A 25,292-nucleotide genomic window follows, 5' to 3' on the forward strand; every position below is an offset into this window, starting at 1 on the left:
CAGGAAAGTCCATGAGACTCTTTATCTCCAATTCATTAGCCAAAAGCAGGAAGTGGGAAGTATGGCCCAAATGGTAGAGTGGCAGCCCTAGGTGGAAAAAAAGCCCCAGTACTGGCATGCGCCCCCCCCCCCAGCCCAAAATCACATGTTCTTGTTCATTTATAAAATATAGGACTAAAATGATCATGATTACCTCTGGTGAGAGTATGGAAACTTTTATGCTATTCTGACATCTTTAACTGTATACGCATTTAGATAGGCAGTTGACAAGAAACAGATGTCTGTCAAATCATAGACAAATGATTTGTTGGGCTTTGTAGGGCCTACAGACTGGATGTTCCCCACTCCTGGCTAGGGGAGAAGTGGCAAGATTGGGGATGGGGAAAAGAAAAGATTGTATGAAGTAAAGGGGACCAGAGTATATTATTAAGTATAAATATATATGAAGGCAGAATAATTAGATCACCAAACGTTATCTAGACAAGGGGGCAGGAGGAAGAGGTATAGGATATTATATACATCTATAATATACGTACACTATAATATGTATTATATAATGTATATATATCATATTGTATATGTATAAAATAGCCTATATACCACACACACACACACACATACATATAAATGAAACTTTGAACCCTCTCAAAAGGGCACGTGTAGAATTGCCACAATATAATCCCCTGGTTTATATATGCTGATTTGAGAAACACAGCTACATAAAGTTCTTAAGGTCATTATCTTGTGCTGTTATCTCTGTGAGTCTGGGTGGTGATGTGATTACTGGAACAGTACAGTCAGTGCTACTTTGGGTTCGGTCCACCCTCCATTAGTTCTGTGCATTATTGCAGATGATAACATGAGAAAACCAACAGCTTGATGTAAGAAAAAATATGTTGACCTTTCAAAACAGGCTAGGAGTGCCCACCGACGCACAGAGCATATGCCCACTACATAGATGGTAGTACGGAGGGCTAGGGGCAGGAAGCACAAACCCCAAGTTGCCAAGGAGGCTTTTTTTGTTTTTTTCTCGGTTGTGGGGCTTGAACTCTGGGCTTGGGCGCTGTCCCTCAGCTCTTCAGCTCAAGGTGAGCGCTCGGCTGCTTGAGCCACAGTGCCACTTCCGGTTTTCTAGTGGTTTATTGGAGCTAAGAGTCTCACGGACTTTCCTGCCCTAGCTGGCTTTGAACCGTGATCCTCAGATCTCAGCCTCCTTGAGTAGCTAGGATGACAGGCGTGAGCCACCGGCGCCCAGCTTCGAAGGAGGCTTTAAGAGAAGAGCATAAGCTAGACCTGGACGGAGAGCTGGGGTCTGGAGCTGTGGCAAGTAGAAAAGACATCACATGATCAAAGCAGCAGAGGTTTAATCAACACTCAGAATGTTGGTCTCACTGGTGTATGGGGAATCTTGGGCCTTCTACGACTTGGACATGCTGCTTCAGAAGCTTTCCTTTGGTGGCAGTGCATCAGGTGATGGAGAACTGGGAGCAGCAGACACGGGGATGAATGTGTTAGCCACGGAATGATGCAGTTGATGAAACAGAGGAACTAGATGAATTGTTTCAGAAGTAGAAGTGATACACAAACTAAGGAAGAGGTCCAAGGTTCATGTTTGTAACTCCAATTTCTTACCAATGACATTGTAGAGAAATGGACAAAAATCAAGTTTTAAAGAGCTCCATCTAAGACTTCCCAAAGGTATCAGAATGCTCTGTGTGTGTGTGTGTTTATGTATGTATGCATGCATGAATGTAGGTAATTATTAATTACCTATTTTATGGGATGGGCCTTCTCTGCTTCCGTCACATTTTAATCAGAACCTAAAGAGAGCTAAAATGGTCTCTGGAATGGAAGCACCATGACTTAATTTCAGAGAAATTCAACAAATTGAGTTAATCTGGCATTCAAAACTGATTAAAAGTATCAAGTAATATGGTAGTAAAATGGCTTGAACTCAGCCTAGGTGCTGTTCCTGCTGTTTTGTGCTAGTGCATTACCATTTGAGCCACAACGCCAGAAGGTTTGGGGCTAGTTTTTGTGTTACTCTCCTAATAATTACACTTGTCTCAATAGTTAGTAGGTTTTCTTCTCCTATTGTCTATTATTTCTCTATCTCAATTTACATGTTCATTAATGTAACTGCATTCAATCCCTTTAATGCCAAAAGTCCTAAGTTACCTTTTTATTTTTATTTTATTTATTTTTTTAGGGGAAAAAACACACAAAAAATCATATATTTATTGATTATAGATGTCACACAAGAGTCTACGCTAACAAGCTATAAAACATTAAAAATAAGATTTTCAAAATTGACTTAGTGCATTAAATGCCGTCATTTTTTAGATCATTGCAGTATACAATTTAAAAACAAGATTCAGAGAATTATTCCCTGTCTAAGTTGTAACCCTTGTAATAGTCTTACCTAAGCCACAACTAGCAAGAAGTTGCCAGAAACATTAAACTTCACCTGCCATCTTGAGCATCCTCCTTCCGTCAGTTATAATCAGGTTTTATTCCTTACTGCTCCCTTGTGGCCAGGGTGCCCTCCTGTCTCCCACTGTTTCCACACACAAATTCCATCACTTCTGTGCTAACCGCTTAAATCACTGGCCTCGCATTTCTCTATCTAGATATATCTACCTCCTTGATGGAACACAGCTAAGTTACCTTTTTAAAACAGTTGTAGGGAGAGGTGGAATACAATTTAATGATATTAATTAAGTAGGTAATTATTAATTACCTATTTTATGGGATGGTCCTTCTCTGCTTCCATCACATTTTAATCAGAACCTAAAGAGAGCTAAAATGGTCTCTGGAACTGAAGCACCATGACTTAATTTTTAGAGAAATTCAACAAATTGAGTTAATCTGGCATTCAAAACTGATTAAAAGTATCAAGTAATATGGTAGTAAAATGGCCCTTGAGACAGGTAGATTAATAACTGAAGGAAGTGACCGCTAAGAATGTGAGTTACATGAGAGAACAAACATGGCGCAAAGCAGACCCAAAAACCAGTGGAACAAAATAGAATACCCAGAAATAAAACCACACAGCTACAGCCATATCATTTTTTTTGACAAAGGAGCCCAAAACATATATTGGAGAAAATGCAGCCTCTTCAACAAATGGGTGCTGACAAAACCTGAGTATTCACTTATAGGAGACTGAAAATCTCTCACCCTGTACAAAAATCAACTCCAAAAGGATCAGTGAACCTGAACGTTCAGTGAATGTTCACTAAAACTTGAACGTTTAAATCTACCATAGGAAAACATAAATTCTGGAAGTAACAGATACAGGTAATTATTTTCTGAAGAGGACTCCAGTTGCTCAGAAAACAAGCAGAAGAATTGACAAATGGGACTGTATCACATCCAAGAGATTCTGCACAGCAAAAGAAATAATTACCAGAACCAAGAGACAAGCCACAGAATGGGAGAAAATCTTTGCCAGCTGTTGAACAAATAAAGGATTAATATCCAGAACACACAGAGACCAAAATATAAAAGAAAAAACATCAACTCCCCTCCCCAACCTTAACAACCGGAGAACAAAAAAAAAAACCAAAAAACCAAACAAACCAACCATTAATGAATGGACTGATGAACAGACAGTTGTCAATAGAAGGAATATAAATGGCTAGTAGATAATAAAGAAATGTGCAACATCCTTAACTGTAAAGGTTAAAATAAAATCAAAATTGCCCTACGACTCCATTCCGACTCTAGTCAGAATGGCAGTCATCAACCAAAACAAACAAATGCTGACTCTGATGGGAATGTGAACTAATGAAACCACTAAGGAAATCAGTATGGAGATTCCTCAAAAGACTAAAAGTAGATGCTTTCTGTGACTCTCTTGAGCATCTGAAGAAGATAAATAATCTGTGTTGATTATAATTTACAATAACCAAATGGTGGAATCAGTTGAGAATGAATGAATGAATGGATCAAGATTTATGTCAGACTGGGCTGGGAAGGTGGCTCAGTGGTAGAGCGCTTGTCTTGCATGCCTGAGGCCCTGGGTTCGATTCCTCAGCACCACATAAGCAAAAAGAAAAAAGCCAGAAGTGGCGCTGTGGCTCAAGTGGTAGAGCACTAGTCTTGAGCTGAAGAGCTGAGGGACAGCGCCCAGGCCCAGAGTTCAGGCCCACGACCGGACAAAAAAAAAAGATTATGTCAGACATCATTAAAGAAAAATACACGGGCCAGGTGCTGGTGGCTTATTCCAGTAATCCTAGCTACTCAGAAATCTGTGAGCTGAGAATCATGGTTCAAAACTAGCCAGAGCAGGAAAGTCTGTGAGACTCTTCTTTCCAGTTAACCACCAGAAAACCAGTGTTGTGGCTCAAAGTGGTAGAATGCTAGCCTTGAGTGAAAGATCTCAGGGACAGTGCCCAGGCCCTGAGTTTAAGCCCCACAGCCGACAAAAAAGAAAGCACAATAAACTGTCATTTTCAGGAAAATAAGTGGAATTGGAGGACATCATCTTAAGCAAAAGAAATCAAGATACGTATCAAAGCAAATATCACATGTTGTTTCACATGAAAAGTAGACCTAAATGACATAAACATTCATGGACACATACATGCATATATATATATGTATGTACATAAATTTATATACCTGTACATAGAACATGATTCTAAGTATGAAATTATCTAAGGCGGAGGAGAGGGAAAAAATGTGAAAGGTCGAATAATTTTGTACTACACTGCAACTATGTATGAAGACAAAAAGTACTAAGGTGTAACTTGAGAAGAACAAGGGCGAAGGTACAGGTAGAGGTTCCTCATGGATGATTATGAGATGCAGGAAAGCATCCAGCACAGCTGGAAATCGGTGAAGAACTGTCCCCTGTTAAAACAGAAGACAAATCACTCATGTTTATGGAGCTTTCATGGTGTTCCAGTATCTGTACTAGCGCCCTACATGCATGAACTCATTTTGTTTTCACAATAACCAGCACTTTTTACAAATCTCTTAAAGGGATAAAGTCTACACAGCTAGCTGTCCAGAAAATTGGGCTTCCAACCCAGGTCTGCTGTACTCTGGGCCCATGTTTTCTTACTCTAAGGTCCCTTATATGTTTATCTTCTAACTAGTGACAATAGTTTAGGTTATAGGGCTGGGAAGGTGGCTCAGTGGTAGAGCGCTTGCCTTGCATGCCTGAGGCCCTGGGTTCGATTCCTCGGCCCCACATAAGCAAAAAGAAAAAAGCCGGAAGTGGTGCTATGGCTCAAGTGGTAGAGCGCTAGCCTTGAGCTGAAGAGCTGAGGGACAGAGCCCAGGCCTAGAGTACAGGCCCCATGACTGGACCCCCAAAAAATAGTTTAGGTTATAGTTGATAATTTTTTAAGATGCCCCAGAATATTATATACTACATTTGAGAAAACTTCACACACAGTGACCATTTAAACATTGGTGTAAAGTTAATTGTCTGAAAATTCATTTCTTCAGAGCATTTAATTTATTGAAGATTCCCAATGATTTGTAAGGAGAAAACTGGTAAGGTTTTATTTATAATTATAACACATAATTATATGACATAATTATGTTAATAGGGTTTTGCTTATATGACATAATTATGTTAATAGGGTTTTGCTTATATACTTCTTTAGTCAGTCTAAGATATCTTTACACCATTGTTGTCAGTGAGCCATATGGGTTGTATGTTGGGGAAACATTTTTACCCCACAACAAATAGCCATTTCTTAAGCTGTTCTCTCAGCCTTTTGTTTGTGTGTATTTTGGTTTTGAGATAAGGGCTGACAGCCCATTGGAGGTGATCTTACATCTGTCTTCTGAGTAAAAAGGATTACAGCCTGCGTCAATCAAGTTTGGCAATAATACCCATGCTAGCTGGGTGCTGGTGGCCTACATCTGTAATCCTAGCTACCAAGAAGCTGAGCTCTAAAGATTATGGTTCAAAGTAAGCTCAGGCAGGAAAATCCATTAGACTTTCATCTCCAATGAAGTTCCAAAAAAGGCAAAAGTAGAGTTGTGGCTCAAGTGGGTCGAGTGTCAACTTTGAACAGAAACAAGCTCAGGAACAATGCGCGGGACCTGAGTTGAAGCCTCAGGACTTGCACCCCCCCCCCCCAAAAAAAAAAATCAACTGAACTGTTGAAAGCTAAAAATAATTCAGGGAAACTCTGAAGCTAGAAACTGAAACCTGTGTCAGCTGAAGAAATCTTAGAAACCTTTACACAGCTGTCAGACTTGTGTCAGTAGCAGAATGACAGATTGTCACCTAAGGTCTATGTGAATATACAGAAACCTCATAAAGAGCTTAAGATGTAGTACCTTGGTTACATGCTCAGCTACAGTTGTGTTCTTTAGCTCACAGTCTGCAACACACAGTCAGAAAACTCTTCTGTCCATTTTCAGGTAAGAGCCACCAGCTCTAAGATTAGCTCTGTATAATATCTCAAGGACATAACCTGGGGCCTGGAGAAAAGAGCAGTTGTTCACAACTTTGGACTTAAAGTAGAAGCTACCACAACAATACCACGTTCCAGGCAATTGAAATATTTTTCATGAAGAGGAACAGGGTAGAGGGGAGCTGGGGAACCACATGGTTCTGAAGTGAAGCAACAAATACTGTTTCTGGAAACAAAGGATCTTAAAAATCAAGCTGTAGATAGGATATTGTCCAAGGCCATTAAATCATGAAGAATCATGTTCCTTGTGTGTGTGTGTGTGTGTGTGTGTGAGAGAGAGAGAGAGAGAGAGACAGAGAGAGACAGAGAGAGAGAGAGAGAGAGAGAGAAACTAGGATTCAGATTCTTGATTTATATTTTGATGCTCTACCAACTGAGCCCTATCTCCAAACCCCCTAGTTTTAATTTTTTTTTGATCTTCAAGGTCATTTCAAAGTTCTGTCTTTATTTCATCTATCCTAATTCAGAAACTTTAAGAATATTAAGATCATATGAAAATCACTTCCTTGCATGGACAAGAGCGAAATATTTAATAACAATTTTGCTGGAGGCAATGTGCTTTCCTTCACCCTTATCCCGTGTGTATCTCTGTGAGAAACGTGATGTTTTAATAATAGAATTCCAGGGTTTATTTTAATACAGAGAAATAGACAAAACCCATCTACCAGATTAGGAGCCACTGCTATATAACTGCTCCCTGTGTGAATAGCAGCAATGTGAGGACATTTTCATGATACGGTTGGATATTTATAAGCAAATACATCTGTATCATATGAGAAATAACTAAAAATAACTAATTCGGCTATTTGGGAGCTAGTTGTAGTCGTTTGTCAATGTAAAATAGCATTGCATTTTTTTTTTTTTTTTAAAGAAAGGGTACATCAGATTTAACTAGCAAATTAAATCAAAAAAGCAGTAGGTTCTAAGTCAAGGGAAGTGTATGAGCCAAAATACATAACTGGTATGTGGTAGGCATACAGGTGGCATGTAATCTGTGAAAGAAAAATCAGTGGGGTAATGACCTAAAACACTTCGAACCTTAGAACCTAAAATCTTAGAAACACTACAGTTAAACCTCCACAGAAAGATAATGTGTCAATACTGCTGAACTTATTGCTGGCTGACAAGTCCTGAAACCCCTCTCACATTTCCTTTAGGGACTTACTTGGTAGAAGTGAATTCTTCCTATTCTGCTTTCCATTCCTCTGATGCCTCTTCTAATGGTGTCTTAGCCAGCAACAACACCACCGTCAACCATGGGGACAGCTCAGTCCATTTCTGCACTTAGGTTGTTGCATGCACAATTTATAAATGAACATGACCCTCTCCTAACCCTTAGCTCCATATCTTGAGTATTTATCATTAAAAAGGCATTGGTGCCCTTAACTTCTCAGTCTTTCTTTAGCTGCAAGGGTCCCAAACTGAACCTCATGGAATCCTGTAAGTCTGCTCTATATTGCCCTCTGCTCACCTGCCCATCCCTGGGAAGCCTGTAGGATCTCCTCAGAAAAACTCAAGACAGTCTACTGCAAAGTGAGTAAATAATCACATAGTTTGGTTAGGCCAAAGCTCTCCATTGGAACTATTCAGCAAAGCAGTGATTCCTTTGGGCACTGATGTTTACACTCTCTAGTTAAAAGGTATAAATTACCTAACTGAGGTGTCCGCATGCCTGTAATCACAGCCATTTGGGAGGTTGAGTTTAGTTAGGTGGATCATTTTGAGACAGGCAAAAAAGTTCCTGAGACCTCATCTCAATAAATACAAAATTCTATGTGGCTATACATACCTGTTAACCCAACTGTGAGTCCTGGGACAGGCTGGGTATAAATGCAAGAACCTTATTTGAATGATAACAGAAGCAAAAAATGATTGGAGGCACAGCTCAAGCGGTAGAGTGCCCACCTAGCAAGCAAGAGGCTCTAAGTGCAAGTCCCAATACTATACTACCCCCTCCATACTCCCCAAAATGCCAACCATCACAGTATGAATTCTGACTGATTTTGGAAAGATTTGACAAATACTCATGTGGTGAAGGTGGTCCAGGCAGCCTTACTCTGCTGGTGGATGTGTTGGTTTTGCATCTTCTGTAATCACTATTTAGCAGCCTATACATCAGAAGCTTTTGAAAAGCCAAGGCACTTAAGATCTGCTTCCAGAATTTGGCCTAATGAAACAGCGATTGAACATGTGCACACATACATACGTACAAGGGCAATCATCGCAGTGGTGTTTATGAAAGCGGAAAATTGGAAGCCGCTTCTGAGTTTCTCAGTATAGGAACTGTTTAGCTAAATTATATTGCAGCTATTAAACATGATGATGCAGATTATGTAAAACTCGAAAATGTCTATGATAGATGTTTATGAAACAGTTCGTATGGTATGGTACCATTTTGGTTAGTGTGTGTGTGTGTGTGTGTGTGTGTGTGTGTGTGTGTGTGTGTGTGTGTGTGTGTGTGTGTGTGTGTGTGTGTGTGTGTGTGTGTGTGTGTGTGTGTGTGTGTGTGTGTGTGTGTGTGTGTGTGTGTGTGTGTGTGTGTGTGTGTGTGTGTGTGTCTCTGTATGAGCCTGTACTCCAAAATAGTAGCTCATCTCTGGAAGGTACTTACTTTGTCCTGAATGTAATTTTATTTTTCCAGTTGTGGGGCTCAAACTCAGGGCCTGGACTGTGTCCCTGAGCTTTTTTGCTCAAGGCTAGCACTCTAGCACCTTGAGCCACAACTTTACTGATTTTTTTTTTTTTTTTTTGGTGGTTAATTGGAGATAAGAATCTCAGACTGGGAGAAGGGGCTGAGAAGGTAGTTCAGAGGTAGAGCACTTGCCTTGCATACATGAGGCCCTGGGTTTGATTCCTCAGCACCACATAAGAAGAAAAAGCCGGAAGTGGTGCTGTGGCTCAAGTGGTAGAGTGCTAGCCCTGAGCTGAAGAGCTGAGGGACAGTGCCCAGGCCCAGAGTTCAGGCCCCATGACTGATCACCCTCCCCCCCCCCAAAAAAAAAAACAACAAAAAAACCAAACTCATAGACTTTCCTACCTGGATTGGCTTTAAACCACGATCCTTAGATCTCAGCCTCCTGAGTAGGTAGAATTATAGGCATGAGCTATCACTACCTGGCTAAATATAAATCTTATCAGAAAAAAATATAAAAGGTCTTTGTAGCCTAAGGAAAAAAAATTAATCTGGCCTCAATGACTCATATTAGTACTTCTAGCTCCTCAGGAGTCTGAGATTTGAGGATCAAGGATCTAAAGGATCTAAGTCAGCCTGGGAAGGAAAGTCTGTGAGAAGTTTATCTTCAATTAACCACCCAAAGCTGGAAATGATGGTGTTTTTTTTTTCATAGCAATCTGATCGAAATCAAAAGAATAAAGGGCAACCATCTTTCTTTGATTTCTGCAGTGTTTTTGCAGGTTGTATAAAGGAAAAGGAGATTCACTTATTATTTATACCTCATGTCTACCGAAACTGTGCCATAATTAGGCAAAATAGGAATATATGTCTTTGCTAACTTCATGGAATGCAGATAAAAATCCAACTCCATATTTTATGAGAGCTAAATATTTACATAGAGGGTTTTGCTTCTAAACTTGTCTCCCCTAGAAGTTTTTATGTAAGTCAATTCAGGATTTACTGAAAAAAATAGAAGGTCTAATGTTTTCAGTTTTGTTCTCTTTTCTGACTACAGTTTGGTTTTTCTCCTGGTATTCTGCTTGGCATTGATGATTTGGACTTCTAGTCTTGATTTCTTTCTCTTTTTTTTTAATTGTGAAAATACCATACAGAGGGGTTATAATTACATGGGTAAGATAATGAGTACATTTGTTATCTAGCATTGTTGCCTCCTCCTTTGTTTCCCCTTCCCATCTGCCCCCTTCCATGCCAAAGTTGTAAAGTTCTTTTTTTGACATAACTTTTTGTACATCTCATTGTTGCAATGGGTCCTTATTTAAACAATTTGTTTTTTCCCTTCCCCTCCACAAATTATACCAACATCCAATACAGTGAAAACAGGGATTATACTGTGGGGACATACAGAGCAACAGTGTTAGAAACAATAGCAAGCAAGAAAAAACATTTGAATTAGTCGTGATTTGTGTGTGTGTGTGTGTGTGTGTGTGTGTGTGTGTGTGTGTGTGTGTGTGTGTGTGTGTGTGTGTGTGTGTGTGTGTGTGTGTGTGTGTGTGTGTGTGTGTGTGTGTGTGTGTGTGTGTGTGTGTGTGTGTGTGTGTGTGTATGCGCGTGGCTGGTACTTGAACTTGGGCTTTGTCCCTCAAAGACAGCTCTACTTCTGGATTTTGGGTGCTTAATTGTTGCTTAGAATCTCAGGGACTTTCCTGCCCAGGTTAGCTTTGAACCATGATCCTCAGATATCAGCCTCCTGACTAGTTAGGATTTACGTCATGAGCCATTAGTGTCTGACAATGTGTTTTTGTTCTTCAGTGAGTCATTGTCTTTAGACCAGCACTTTTGTTGTTGTTTTTGTTTTGTTTTTTTCACATATGCTTTCCAGCCCAGTGGAGAGCTTCCTCCATCTTCCCGCCTGCCTGGTAGGATGGCTTCTGCCAAGGAAAGGGAAAGCTGGTTTTCACAGCAGTAGAAGCCTGGCACCCTCACCCCAGCCACCGCTTCCTCCCAAGACCATATCCAAATATGGCTTCTTGCTTCCAGGACTCACTCTTGCCAGCTCATTGGTTCTTGGCACACACTCAGAAGGCATACTAGCATGCTGGGAGCTTAGCTGCCACTAGGAGCTTAGCTGCCAGACTGCGCGTCTCTACTCCCCTCAGTGCAATGCGTGGGACTGTGTGCACATGTTCTCATGCCAGTCTCCATGCTTCAAGCTTCATTCTCGTATGCTCTTGCTGGACTCCACTGAAGTCTGAGAAAACATGTGTTTGTTTTTGGGGTATACTTTTCAGACACCTGCGATCACCACCAAGCTTTCCTGACTGTCCCACCCTACCTTTTGCTCTCCTCAGACTTTATTCCATTCTCTCATTTCTACATAGTTTTCTTCTAGCAGTTGCCCTGGGTGTCACCAACCGTAAATTATTTTTTCAAAGACAGGCACTGGTAGCTCATGCTTATAATCCTAGTTACTCAGGAGGCTGAGATTGAGTATCATGATTTGAAGCCAGCTGGGGCAGGAAAGAGGAAAGTCCATGAGACTCTTATCTCCAATAATATACTCAGAAAAAACCGGAAGTGGCTTTGTGGGGCTGTGGCTCAAATTGGTAGGGTGATAGCCTTGAGCACAAAGAGGCTCAGGGACAGTGCCCAGGCCCAGAGTTTAAGACCCAGGACTAACATAAAAGAAAAAAAAAAAAAGTGAAGCTTGGCCTCAGTGGCTAGCAACCTGACTATTCAGAAGATGAAGATCTGAAGATTGAGGTTTGAAACCAATGATGTTCATGAGACTCTTATCTCCAATTAATTCGCCAAAAGCCAGAAGTGGAGCTATGGCTTCAGAACTTAAGAGTGCCAACCTAGAGCAGAAGAAGCTAAGGGATAGCGCCTAAGGCCAGAGCTCAAGCCCCAGTAAGGGCAGCATAAATGAAAAAGTATCTAACAGAACTCAGTCACTGAAAGGAAAAAGGACTTTGCATGCCTCTAAAGCATTAAAGTACCCTTTTGCTCAAGGCTAATGCTCTGCCATAACTCCACTTCTGGCTTTTTTGCTGGTTCATTAGAGATCAAAGTCTCTCACGGACTTTTCTGCCTGAGCTGGCTTTGAACCTTGATCCTCAGATCTCATCCTCCTGAAGAGTTAGGATCACAGGTATGAGCCACCAGTGCCCAGCATAGTAAGTACTTTTAAGAGAAACGTATTACTTTTCAATAACTGAAATCGAAAATGAGAGAATTGAATAATGGCCTCAGACTCAGACCTTGATGTGTCTTTTACTCCAGGTTCTCAAGGCAGAGAGAAGCAGCACACTGTGCTTGACACTGGGGTAAGGCCAAGGGTCCCTTTGCGGGTGGCACGAGCACCCTGCTTGGTGGGTGACAAGCCTCCCCGCACCCTAGGATGGGGAGACAGGAAAGAAATAATAAGCATCAGCATGATAAGTTTTTCAAGAAATCCATTTCAGCTAAAGTGTGAGGAAAAGGAGGAAGTGGTGGAGTGGTGGTAAAATGGGGTGTTTTTTTTTTTTCTTTTTCCAATTGACACTGAATACAGAAGAGAATCACATTTAATGAGCAGAATGTGCAAACTGTTTCGTCAGAAAATTAGAGTGCATTCCTCTATCGTTTTCTTATTATTTTTTATTTATTTATTTTATATTTAGTTGGACAAAAGCCCTTCAATTCAGTTTTCTCAATCCATTTTTAATGAGAAAAAAGGAGGTTGTGTGTGTGTGTGTGTGTGTGTGTGCATGCGCACGCGCATGTGCACACACAATCATTGCCAGTACTGAAGATTGAAATCAGGGTCTGGATGCTGTCCCTTAGCTTCTTTGATCAAGGCTGGTATTCTACCACTTGATCCACAGTGCCATTTCTGGCCTTTTGGTTATGAATTGGAGATAAGAGTCATAAACTTTCTTGCCCTTGCTGGCTTTGTACCATAGTCTTCAGATCTCAGCCTCCTGAATATCTAGGATTAAAGATGTGAGCCAAAAGTGCCTAGTGATTGTTGGTACTTTTCAAAACACTTCTTCGGTTTATTTGCTATTGGTGAGGGGACATTGGGGATTTAAGAAAGAGCAGTATGTCTTTTGGATATGTGGGAACCTTTTTTTTTTTACATTTGTTTATGGTTATAAAATAGTTCTTTCTCTAGAAAAAGTGGTAGGGTCTAGAGGGAAGTAATTGAAAAATGATTTAAAACTTAAAAAATAATACATAGGAAAGGTGAGATTCTCATCAAATACATCTGGTTTCTGTTTTCTTGCTAAATAAACTTCTCATGTCACTGTGCTCATATCCAAACATGACACCCCTTTAGCTGTTGGAGGAGGAAATAACTCCGGAATGATGGATGAATGTGTTCTGTGCACAATGCCGATACATCCCCAGACACCATAAGATAAGGCTGAACTGCTTGATTCAAAGATACTTCACCAAGAACACTTTGTGCTTGAAAAGGCCTTGCAGCATCATCAAGCATCCAATTAGGAACCTATCTTGCTTTCTCGATGATCACATCCTTATGGTTCTTGAAACTAGAGACTACTTCTAAAGCTGTATGCTGCTGGTGCCTGCCTAGAATCGTAGCTACACTGAGAATTGAGGTTTGAAGCCAGCCCAGGCAGAAAAGTTCATGAGACTCATATCTAACCACCAAAGAGCTGGAAATACAGTTGTAGCTCCAGTGCTGGAGCATCAGTCTTGACTGGACGAAGCTAAGGGACAATGCTTGGGCCCTAAGTTCAAGCCCCAGTACTTGTTTCCCAAAAGAGGGGAAAAAACCCAAAGGCATATCTCACAATTTGTTTTCTTATTCCCTACAGGAAGAATTTAATGGAAAAGCAGACTCTCTCTTTTTTAATGATGGACAGCGAAGAATTGACTTCGTCTTGGTATATGAAGAAGAAGGTAGAAAGGAGAAACATAAAAAGGGTACAAATGAAAAACAAAAGGTAAGAGCCTTTTTTCTATTTCCATTTTCTTCTAGTAACCATTTTCTTCTAGTAATAACCTGTGTTATTATTTAAGTAGTAACACGAAGTTGATGTTAGACTATCACATACTAAAACATGTTGATTATATTTTTTCTACGCCTGTTACCTCAAGACATGTTAACTGCAATTTCAGAAAAGAAACTTTGCAATGGAAACTTCTTCAGGCTCTTCACCTTCCTTGCTTTTATAGCTAAAGTAGGGTCTCATAAGAGAGTCACATCAAAGTGTACCTGGCTATTTGCACTGAGGTGGGGAAGGAAGCTAATTAATAATGATTGACAGATGTCTGCTGGCATGCCCTGTGTTCTCACTCAGGGGTTATAGGTGCACTGGCATGTATTTGCTGATTTCAATCTCATCATAGCATCATCTGAGTTCTGTTACCACATCATTGACAAATGACAGCAGACTTGTAGCGTGGGTCAACGGATTGCCCAAGCATATGGATGCAGAATCTAGCCCTGCTTCCAATATCTGCTTATTGTTGGTATTGCTCTGTTTTTTAGTGATGGTACTAGGGCTTGAACTCAGGACCTCAAACTCCTGCTTGGCTTTTATTCACTGAAGGTTGGCTACCACTTGAGCCACAGCTCCACTTTCGTTTTTTGTTGGTTTTTTTTTTTTTTTTGGTGGTTAATTGGAAATAAGACTCACAGACTTTCTGCCTGGGTCTGGCTTCTGACTATGATCCTCAGATCTCAGTCTCCTGAGTAGCCAGAATTGCAGGAATGAATCTGGCTCTCCATTGTCTTGTCTTAAACCCAGAATTTGTGCTCTCGACCTCTTAGATTCTCTGCTGCCTCCTTCCTTTTCGTTCATTTCCACTCATAGTGCTTGTAACTCTTTCCTTTTTTTAAAATTCTTGGATGAGGGGCTGGGCTGGGAAGGTAGTAGCTCAGTGGTAGAGTGCTTGCCTTGCATGCATGAGGCCCTGGGTTCGATTCCTCAGCATGAGCAGAAAAAAAAAAACGGAAGTGGCGCTGTGGCTCAAGTGGTAGAGTGCTAGCCTTGAGCTAAAGAGCTGAGGGACGGCGCCTAGGCCCAGAGTTCAGGCCCCACGTCCGACCAAAAATAAATAAATAAAATTCTTGGATGAAAACAGAGCCATCTTAATCTTGAGATAGTAAAACAACAGGGCAGATGTCTTATCTACTGCCTGGAACTCCTACACCCAAACTGCTTTAAATCCAAACAGGACAAAAAAGAGTGTGTGTTACATTGGCAGTGTTAGTTTTACACTACCCTGGAAATCATTCTCTCATTATTTTTCTCAAATATGTGCGATGGTACATACAATTGTCCCTCCCTGCATTACTTCCTGAAATTCATACCAATCTCATTATTATTGTTAATTTTTAAGTAGTTGTACAGAGAAGTCTCAATTCAGCATGTCAGTGTATAAGTACAGCACATCTTGATCAGGGTCACCCCTTCATCTGTTGATTTCTGCCTATTCTTTCAAGCCAAGTGATGCATACTTTTTCTAAAATGAAAGCAATCAGTATTATTTTATCTGCATGTATAAATTTGGAATGGATTAAGCCTGGAGTTGAATATTTTCGTGTTGCTATTGAATGAGCTCCAGCTCTTGGAAGCTGCTGTTCCACTTCACTTTCTGCCACAGCACTATTTGGGCGTAAGTCTGATTATGTCAACCAAGTCCTCCCATGACAATGGCTTAACAATAAGCATGCACTTTGTCACTCCTGCAAAAGTCAAATGTGACTGGGCTCTAGTGGCTCATGCCTATAATCCTAATTACTCAGACTTGAGATCTAAAGACCACAGTTTGAAGCCAGCCTAGGCAGGAAAGTGTGAGTCTCTTATCTCCAATTAACTACCAAAAGAACAGAATTGGAGCTGTGGCTCAAGAGGTAAAGTGCTAGCCTTCTGCAAAAACAAACAACTTAGAGACAACACCCAGCCCCGAGTTCCAACCTCCAAATAAAAACAGCACAAAATGAAAACAAAAAGTCAGAGATGGCACAACTGTTTGGTTGAGACTTTGTTCTGTGCAGGATGGGAATGCAGGCTGACACAGAGGCTCGTCATAGTGAACAAATAGTTCTGGGGCCATTGGGCCCTGGATTAGAGATGTTGGGAAAGAGGTGGTACTTCATCACAACTTAGGTCTGCAAGAAACCACCTCACTGCTACTCACTTCTCACCTATCAGAACTTAGCAGGGTGCCAAGCCTGACTTCTGGCAGCTGCTAACCGGCTGGAGACCTATGTAGATTTCCTTATTCATTTCCCATGTCTTCTGTTTGTTTTTCACATTTTTACAGCACTAGAATCAGAGTGCATCTTCCAAATGGTATATCATAAGCTAACTGGCTGGGTTTTTTTTGTTTCTTTTTGTACAATACTGGGTCTTGAAATCAGGGCCTCGGTGCTGTCCCTTAGTTTATCTGCTCAAGGCTGGTGTTGCACCCCTTGAGTCCCACACCTCCACTATGGCTTTTTGTCAGTTAATTGGAGATAAGAATCTTACAGACTTTGCTTCTTGGGCTGGCTTTGAACTGTGATCTTTGGATCTCAGCCTCCTGAGTAGCTAGGATTACAGGCATGAGCCACTGACACCTCGCTTGAATTTTTCCTTATTGACACATGAATTATTATCATGTACTCATCAGGAAAATGCATTGTGGTTAAGATTAAGTAAAATAGCAAACACATATACATTTTGCATGAATCTTCAGCACATACTAAATAGTGTATTAACACTCTCTTTATCTCTCTCTGTCTCTCATGGGGTTTGAACTCAAGGACCTTGTACTTTTCCTTGGCTTGCTTGCTCATGGCTAGTACTCTACTCCTTTTGCTAATTAATTGGGAATATTCTCTTGGGCTTTTCTGCCTAGGCTGGCTCTGAGCTGAGATCCTTCAGATCTTAGCCTCGTAAGTAGTGAGGATTTCAGGCATGGGCCCCCAGTGCCTAGCTGCCTTTCTCTTTTTTTATTTGCTGTTTTCTTAACAATGATCTGGGATGAAAAGGCATTCCTTTTCCTGTATTATATAATTTTATCACTGGGAGCAGAATGACTTAAAGTAACTTACTTTCCTGTGGACACTAAGGTCTATTCTGTGCATTCATAGCTAACCATCATCAAATATTCATCAGCCTTCCATCTGTCTGTAGAGCAGGATTGAAGCTATATAAGGTAAGTTAAACAGACCTGATCCATTAAACTATAAAGGAAACAGTTCTGATTATAGACAAGAGCCTTACTGCCAGGGCAAAGGGGCCCTAGAGCTGGCTCGTTACATTATTAATGACTTTTGCTTTTGCTTTAGATGGAAACGTAGATCCTAGGGTAACTTATAAAATCAGGAGGAACAAGATCGCCCTTACTTTTGGCAATCCTGGAACTCCTGAACTGATAGAACTTGATGTTGGGTTTTATAAATTAGACCTTCAAGTATTTGTGTTTGTATAGAATCCCATTTTTATGAACTGGAAAAAACATTTTCAAGTTGGATCATACTTATTGAGGATTTAGGATGGTACCAAAAGAAGGCAATTTCCAAAACCCTGTTTCTTTTAAGAAGAAAGTAGATTGTGTAAGTCATATTGATTTCCTAATGCAACGCTGTGGTTGACTGTCAGGCTTCATGAAAAACGACGTTACCCATGTTTTAGGGCTCCAGAAAGATAAGAGACAGGCTGTCAAAGGGCAAAAACACAAGCAGAGCCTTAACAGACCATGTCATCTTGTGATCAAAGGAGAAGATGCTGTCCTCACCAAGCCTCCAAATGGCCAACCTTCCTGCAACCTTGTTCCTTCACACTGCTTGAAGCCATTCCAGAAACTCTATTCCTGCCTCCAAAAACAACTGTATAATAGCTTATATATTCCCATTTTAGTTGTAGAGGATTTGAAGTTGTTTTAGCAAGCATTAGACGAGGCTCAGCCCCAAATCAATTTGGATTTTTTTTTTCTGGTCACAAGGAAACTAAGCTCAAAATAATGCTTAAAAGCTAAAAGGAGATAGTCATTTTGACTTTTGCTGGTCACTTTAACCTTAGCTACTCAGGAGTCTGAGGTCTGAGGATCTTGGTTCAAAGCCAGCCTAGGCAAAAATGGGGACTATAGAAAATGAGAATGCTGTGAGATTGATGTATTTACCACAGTAGTCCAGGAATTAGCATCTTGAGGCTCATTTTAGGAGAGTTGGGAAGGAGATCTGTCCCCAGTGATGGACGGATTGGAGGCCATCAGCCCAGATAACTTGGTGCGTGTTCTGTGTTTTGTTTTAGGGTGAAATCAGCTCTAAATCTTTAATACTTCATACTCAAAAGCTCTTCTTTTTTTTTCTTCTTAACATTGTTGTTGTTTTCCTTGCTTTTCCATCTTTCTGGGTGTTGCTAAGATTAGAGGTTAAAAGAAATAAATTGGGATCAGCAGTTTCAAATTAGAGCAACAAAATGTGTTGCTGGTATAAGCATGTTTGGTTTTATTTTTGAATACGTGGCACAAAAACAAGGAATCCAAGTCTTGGCTGCTGGCTTCCAAAATGGGAAATATCCTTAGGCTCCAACCTTAAAAAACACACACACAGAAAAGACAGCAAAATACAGGAAAGTAAAACCGATTATTCCACATGAGCTCACAGAAGGCTTTATCAACATGTTCACAAAGACAGAAAAAGGAGAAAACCCTTCTTCTGACCATTCCTTTTGTTTGTTTGTTTGGTTGGTTTTGGTTTTGTGGTGATACCAGGGCTGGAGTAAATTCAAGACCTTGCAATTCTTGCTCAGCTTTCTTGCTCTAGGTTGGTGCTCCATGGCTTAAGTCAAACCTCCAGTCTAGCATATCTTGCTGCTTAATTGGTGATGGAGTCTCATTGGCTTTTCTACTTTGGCTGGCTTTGAACCAAGATTCTCAGATCTCAGCCCCTTTAGTAGCTAGGATTACAGTTGTGAGCCACCGGCACCCAGCTCTATAATTGTTCGTCTTGAGGTCTAGCCTTACATTTGAATGAAAAGGCCATCATTTGCCTTGGTATTCAAAGCCAGCTTTGTCTCACCCTTTCTCTGGTCATCTATAAAAGGTATAGGGTTGGTAAAATATCATCTAGAAAACATTATGAGGTAGTTGAGGCTTGCCAGGATTAATCATGAAGGATTAGCTACGTGTGGGCCCTGTCCATGTGTATTCATACATGTGTCCACAGAAAACACAGGTCCTAGAATATTTGTCTATGAGAAGACTTATCTGAGCTGCTTGTTAAAAACAATTACCGCTGGGTGCTAGTTGGCACTAGCTACTCGGGAAGCTGAGATCTGAGGATCATGGTTCAAAGCCAGGCCAGGCAAGAAGCTCAGCAAGATTCTTATGTCCTATTAACCACCAGAAAACTGCAAGTGGAGCGGTGGCTCAAGTAGTAGAGCACTAGCCTTATGTGAAAGAGCTCAGGGACAGTGCTCAGGCTCTAAGTTCAAGCACAATACCAAACCAAGAAAACAAAAAACAGATTGTCCCAGCCTGATCTTTTTTCCACTGAATCGTTTTCTCCATGAATAGAGTCTAAGACTACATTTAGATTACCTTTCCAGGTTATGAGAAGCAGGTAAGTTTGGAAAACACTTTGTAAAAATATTTTCAGTGGATACAGGTGGACCCGTTGCAACAATGAGAAGTACAAGTTGTCATGTCGAAAATGAACTTTACAACTTTGGTGCGGGGGGGGGGGTGGGAATTGGGTGGTGGGGGTGGGGGGAGGCTGGGAAGGGATGTGAAGGGTAAACAAAGGAGGCTGCAATGCTTGATAAGAAATGTACTCATTATCTTGCCCATGTAATTGTAACCCCTCTGTACAGTATGCTCACAAAAGATAAAAATTAAAAAATTATTTTCAGTGGGTTGCTGGTGGCTCAGTCCTGAAATCCTGGCTATACAGGAGGCTGAGAGCTGAAGATCAGGGCTGGAAGCCAGTCCAGGCAAGAAAGTTCACGAGACTCTTATCTACAGTTAGTGAGCAAAAGGATGGTAGTGGGATATGGCTCACGTGATAGAATACCAGCCTTGAAATAAAAATCCAAGTGAGTACATGGCGCCTGAGTTCACACCCCAGTACCAGCACTAAAAATACATAGATATAGATATTTAACATATATATAAATAAATGCATATATTTAATATCTTCATCTATGTGCATGTTAATCTTAAATGATTTATACTACTTTGTCATCATAGTAAATACACCATGAGTTTACTTCTTAGTCATTGCAATCTTTTCTTGTTTGTGTGACTCTGTGCATGTGTGCATGCATGCATATGTGTGTGTGTGTGTTTGCGCGTGTGTGCGCACACATGCATCAGTTCTGGGGCTTGAACTCATGGCCTAGGTGCTGCTCTGTTCTTGAGCTTTTTTGCTCAAGGACTAGCACTCTACCACAGCTCCACCTTCTGGCTTTTTCCTGGTTAATTGGAGATAAGAGTCTCAGAGACTTTCCAGCCCAGGCTGGCTTTGAACCTTTATCCTAAGATCTTAGCCTCCTAAGTAGTTAGGATTATCGGCAGAAGTCACCAGCTCCCAGCCAACGGTTGCTTTTAAACACTGCCAACGCTGGGACCATGAAGGAAGGAAACTCCAGGAAACAGTGCTTACTCTGGTGTTACTGCAGTGTAATCTGCAGGGGAAGCCTGGACAACAGTGACTTTATTAGGCTGAATGACATATACAATGTCTAAGATGCATAGAGACAGAAGCTTCCTTAATCATGCCGGTGTGTTCTTAGTGTTTCTGATTGCTTTAGTCTTCTTTGACAGTTTTATTAGTGTCTCAAGAGAGGTATAAATAAAACTCCAGTTTCTGGAAGATGCTCCCTCATTCGTACCCTTGGTCCATTTGAGCCCTCAATGCAATCCACCCCCAGCAGTAATAGAATCCTGTTTATTTTTAGTGATGTACCTAGGTCTTCAGTGATAAACAGGCTCTTTAGCTTTCCTAGATTTCGAATAGGCTTATAAAAAAAAAAGTGGGATATAATTACAATGCAGATGAATTTGCTCCCCTAGAGATACAGGAATTTACAGCATGGTTTAATTTATGACTAAGCTTTTAATTTCTTTTTAAGACCTAGTAAGTCTAGTCATTTTTTTCTGATATTGCCTACAAATCATAGGCCATGGTATAGACTGAAGTTTTTTGTTTTTTTTTTTTAAAATGTACGCTTGCCAACAATGCCCTTAGGTAATTTTTGGTTACAGATTGTGTGGGTTCCACTATTTATTCCACAGATATTTATTGAGCAGTGGCTGTGTCAGCCAATATGCAATATTAATTATCTTCCCTTTTTAACATGGAAGGCAGCTTTACACTAATTTTTCACCTGTCAAGAAGAGTTACTTGTGCCAGTGTCAAAAGATGAGTTCCTATTAAAGGGATTTAAGCAGTCTTTTCTTACAGAAGCAGTCCATCTCTGCTGGGTGCCTGTTGGATAAATAGACCACATATGCTAATTTACTTCAGCTTCCTGACATACCAAGGAAACTGGTCCCATCCATTTTTCTTAGTTTTCCACTGGTTCTTTGTGAACAGGCATGCTAAGACAAGAAGAACTGGCCTATTAAAGCAACACCAAGGTGATACATTCACATGTTTAATAAGCAAATAGAAATGCTTTATCCTTGATTTAACTGCTTATATATTTACACTTCATAGTGAAAGGCGAGACTATAAACTAACTTCCAAGGTCTCCCAGTTATCTCAAGAGAAATCAGGTGAACATGTCAGGAGTTCTTTGTAAAGACCTAAATAGGAACTGAAAGGAGATAAATTAGTACAATTTTTCTGGAGGGTCATACAGCTATTCATATTAGAGAATTTACAACCAAAGTACACTGTTTGATTGCACGGTTTTATTTCCAATGTTGTATCCCGAGGAAGTAATAAAAAATACATGAAGATTGTTTTACAAGGATTTTCAACACAGTGAAGAATTAGAAACGATCACAATATCCAGTTATTGGAAGCGGGTTAAATAAAACCCAGTGCGTCTTCCTGAGTGGCTATTCCCAAAGCCACTCAGATGGGGCTGAGGGAAGGTTTTGTAATATGTTCTGAATATGTGATGGTCACATAGGCTGGGCATGCTCACAAGTGACCTCTCTTATTACACACAACGATGGGACAAAAGAGCAGAGACACCTAGATGTCAGATCCCCAGGGGGTGAAAAGAGTATGTGTTCATCAGATATCTTAAGGAGTCGTTCAAGGACTAGGCCACATGGCATGGAAGCATCCAGAAAGGGGAATGCTGGAGTGACTCAGAGTTAGGATCCATTTCCCAGAGTTTCCAGTACATGAGGTCAGGCATTTGGTGGGATCAGAAGTCACTGGGTGCATAGTCTGGAAACAGAGCAGTTATGAATGCCTATTTTGTCAGATGTTTGGTTTTCAGAAGGAGTCAGTGGCTCACATCTGTGGCTCACGCCTGTAATCCTAGCTATTCAGGAGGCTGAGATCTGAGACTCAAAGTCAAAAACACCCTGGGCAGAAAAGCGAGACACACACACACACACACACACACACACACACACACACACACACACACACACACACACACACGGTAGAAAAGCGAGATACACACACACACACACACACACACACACACACACACACACACACACACGGTAAAACATCTACCTTCAACACCCTGGGCAGAAAAGCGAGATTCTTACACACACACACGGTAAAGCATCTACCTTCAGCAAGAAAGCTAGGGAACAGTACCCAGGTTCTTAGTTCAAGCCCCAGTACCGGCACACACAGACAAAAATCTAGGGAGGAAAACTAAGGACGAGGGAGTTCGGTTGCTGTAATGCAGGACTTGAGACTCCTTTAATCCATTCTTGCATAATAGATTGCCATTGATCCATATTGCACTTTGTTTATTCAGCCATTTATGGCATGCTTTTTTATAGGCCTCGTCTGAATACTTATGATATCAAGATTTAAAGACCAGTATCTCTGGAGGCAGAGATGGTCATTGAAGAGCAGTTAGGACCATGGAATGGTGTGTGTGTGTGTGTGTGTGTGTGTGTGTGTGTGTGTACGTGTGTGTGTACGTGTACGTGTACGTGTACGTGTACGTGTATACACACATATGTTGGTTTTTTTGTTTTTTTTTTTTTTCTGTGCTGGGGACTTGAACTCAGGCCTGGGTGCTGTCCCTGTGATTTTCTTCTCAAGGCTAGTGCTCTACCATTTTGAGCCACAGCTTAGCTTCCAGTTTTCTGGCAGTTAATTGGAGGTGAGAATTTCACAGACTTTCCTGCTCTGGCTGACTTCCAACCATAAACTTCGGATCTCAGCCTCCTGAGTAGCTAGGATTATAGGCATGGACCACTAAATGCTTGGCTTTTCCTTACTCTTCTCAAAGGAAGAAGGTCTACAAGAGCTAAATCCCTTGGGCCTGAGCCATCACACCCTAACTGTGAACTCCCTCCCTTCTAGAAGATTCCAGAGCTAGAGGCACGGGTCATTCTGTGGCAGATGAGTGAGTTGATCAAAGCTGCCGGGTGTCAGCCTTAAGGAGGGTCATTCCCCTGGAAAGCACCTCTGTCATTCCTTCTTGGAGCACTGTGTCCTCAGTGACGGGGCTTCTAGGCTAATGGGGTTTTCTCTAGTTTATATCTACTCTCAATCAGGATTCTTGCTTGGAAATAACAAAACTCAGCTGTATCTTGTGCTCACAGACACCTTGGAAAGGTTACATAAATAAGTCAGTATAGAGACAGAGCAGACAGTGGACTAGGTAGAAGCAGATCCTCACATCTTGGGGGTGACACAGTATGAGAGGAAAAGATGGTGGTTGTCTTGGACATAGGCTAACCATTGGCATCAGTGACCAGCCTACCTGTCTTCTTTCACAGCTTCTGTGGTCTTTGGAACTGGTCTTTGCTCCCATCCATCCAAGCCAAGAGGCCAGGAAGCTCATGCTAGTAGTGGAGCTTCACTGAACACTAGGAAAAGGAGAGTGTATGTTTTGTTGTATTGCAATACTTGGGCTTGAACGGAGGCCTAAGCACTGTCTCTTAGCTTTTTTTTTTTTTTTTGAACTCCAAGCTGGTGCTCTACCACTGAAGCCACAGTTTCACTTCTGGCTTTTTGGTGGTTCATTGGAGATAAAAAAAAATCTCATGGAGTTTCCAGCTTGGGCTGGCTTTGAACTTTGATCCTCAGATCTCAGTCTCCTGAGTAGCTAGGATTACAGATGTAAGTCACCAGTGCCCAATGAGAGCGTGCATTACCTGCTGTAGTGAATATAGAGTTTGATGTAGGTTGAAATGTTGAGCAGTCATAAAGAACAACAAGTATCCATTATAATGCCACAGAACACAGAAACCTATTTCATCTAATATTAGAGAAAGTAGTGAGTAATTGGGCACTGGCTTTCTCTATAGATCCTTTTTTGTTTTGTTTTGTTTGCTTGTTTGCTTTTGTGCTGGTACTGGGTCTTGAACTCAATCTCCATTTCTCTCTTGTTTGGCTACTGCTCAGGTCTTGTGCTTTACCAGCTGAGCCACACCTCCACTTTCATATGTTTGCTGGTTAATTGGAGATAGTCTCACAGATTGGTTTGCTGAGGTTGGTTTTGAACTGTGATCCTTAGTTCTCAGCCTATTGAGTAGGTGGAATTAGAGGTACGAGCCACGAGCTTTGTAGATCCTTTATAGCAGACTGTTATATATTCTTTGAGTCTTCAGCACTTGAAGGTTTCCTAGAACATAGCAGGGCCTCAGGAAATGTTTATAGGATGAATTTATAACTGCTTATGGTTATTTTGTTTTGTGTTAGTGCTGTTTCAGGGCTTGAACTCGGGGCCTGGGTACTGTCCTTCAAGCTTTTTCACTCACTCAAGGCTGGTGCTCTACTACTTGAGCCATAGCTCCACTTCTGGATTTTGGGTGATTAATTGGAGATAAGAGCCTCATGGACTTTTCCTGCCTCGTATCTCAATGCTCAGATCATAGTCTCCTGAGAGGCTGGGATTACAGGCATGAGCCACCAGTGCCAGGTATTAGAACTGCTGGTTGAGTTGAGTAGCTTCTCGTCATCTTTGAGAGATCGATCCCAAGATGCCCAGTGGATGCCTACTTGTAGCCCCAAATTCTACACATAGTATGTTTATTCTCTGTGCATGCCTACACATACTTACTGTGTTCTCCGCCTTACCAAAACATGTGTCATGTTCTGTAAGTTTTTCTGC

The 25,292-nt window shown here is 41.1% G+C and overlaps 1 protein-coding gene across 2 annotated transcripts in view; it reads left to right on the plus strand.

The window, feature by feature from the left end:
- Ano6 (anoctamin 6) overlaps positions 1-25,292 on the plus strand; it is a 172,112-nt gene that overhangs the window by 89,625 nt on the left and 57,195 nt on the right. For both annotated transcript variants that reach the window (XM_070039342.1, XM_070039345.1), the window contains one exon: positions 13,902-14,030. In XM_070039342.1, the coding sequence (XP_069895443.1) occupies positions 13,902-14,030 (129 nt within the window). The remainder of the gene's footprint in view (positions 1-13,901; positions 14,031-25,292) is intronic.

This window comes from Dipodomys merriami, unplaced genomic scaffold (assembly GCF_024711535.1).
Source record: "Dipodomys merriami isolate MVZ:Mamm:240054 unplaced genomic scaffold, mDipMer1.0.p SCAF_10, whole genome shotgun sequence".
NCBI lineage: Eukaryota > Metazoa > Chordata > Mammalia > Rodentia > Heteromyidae > Dipodomys > Dipodomys merriami.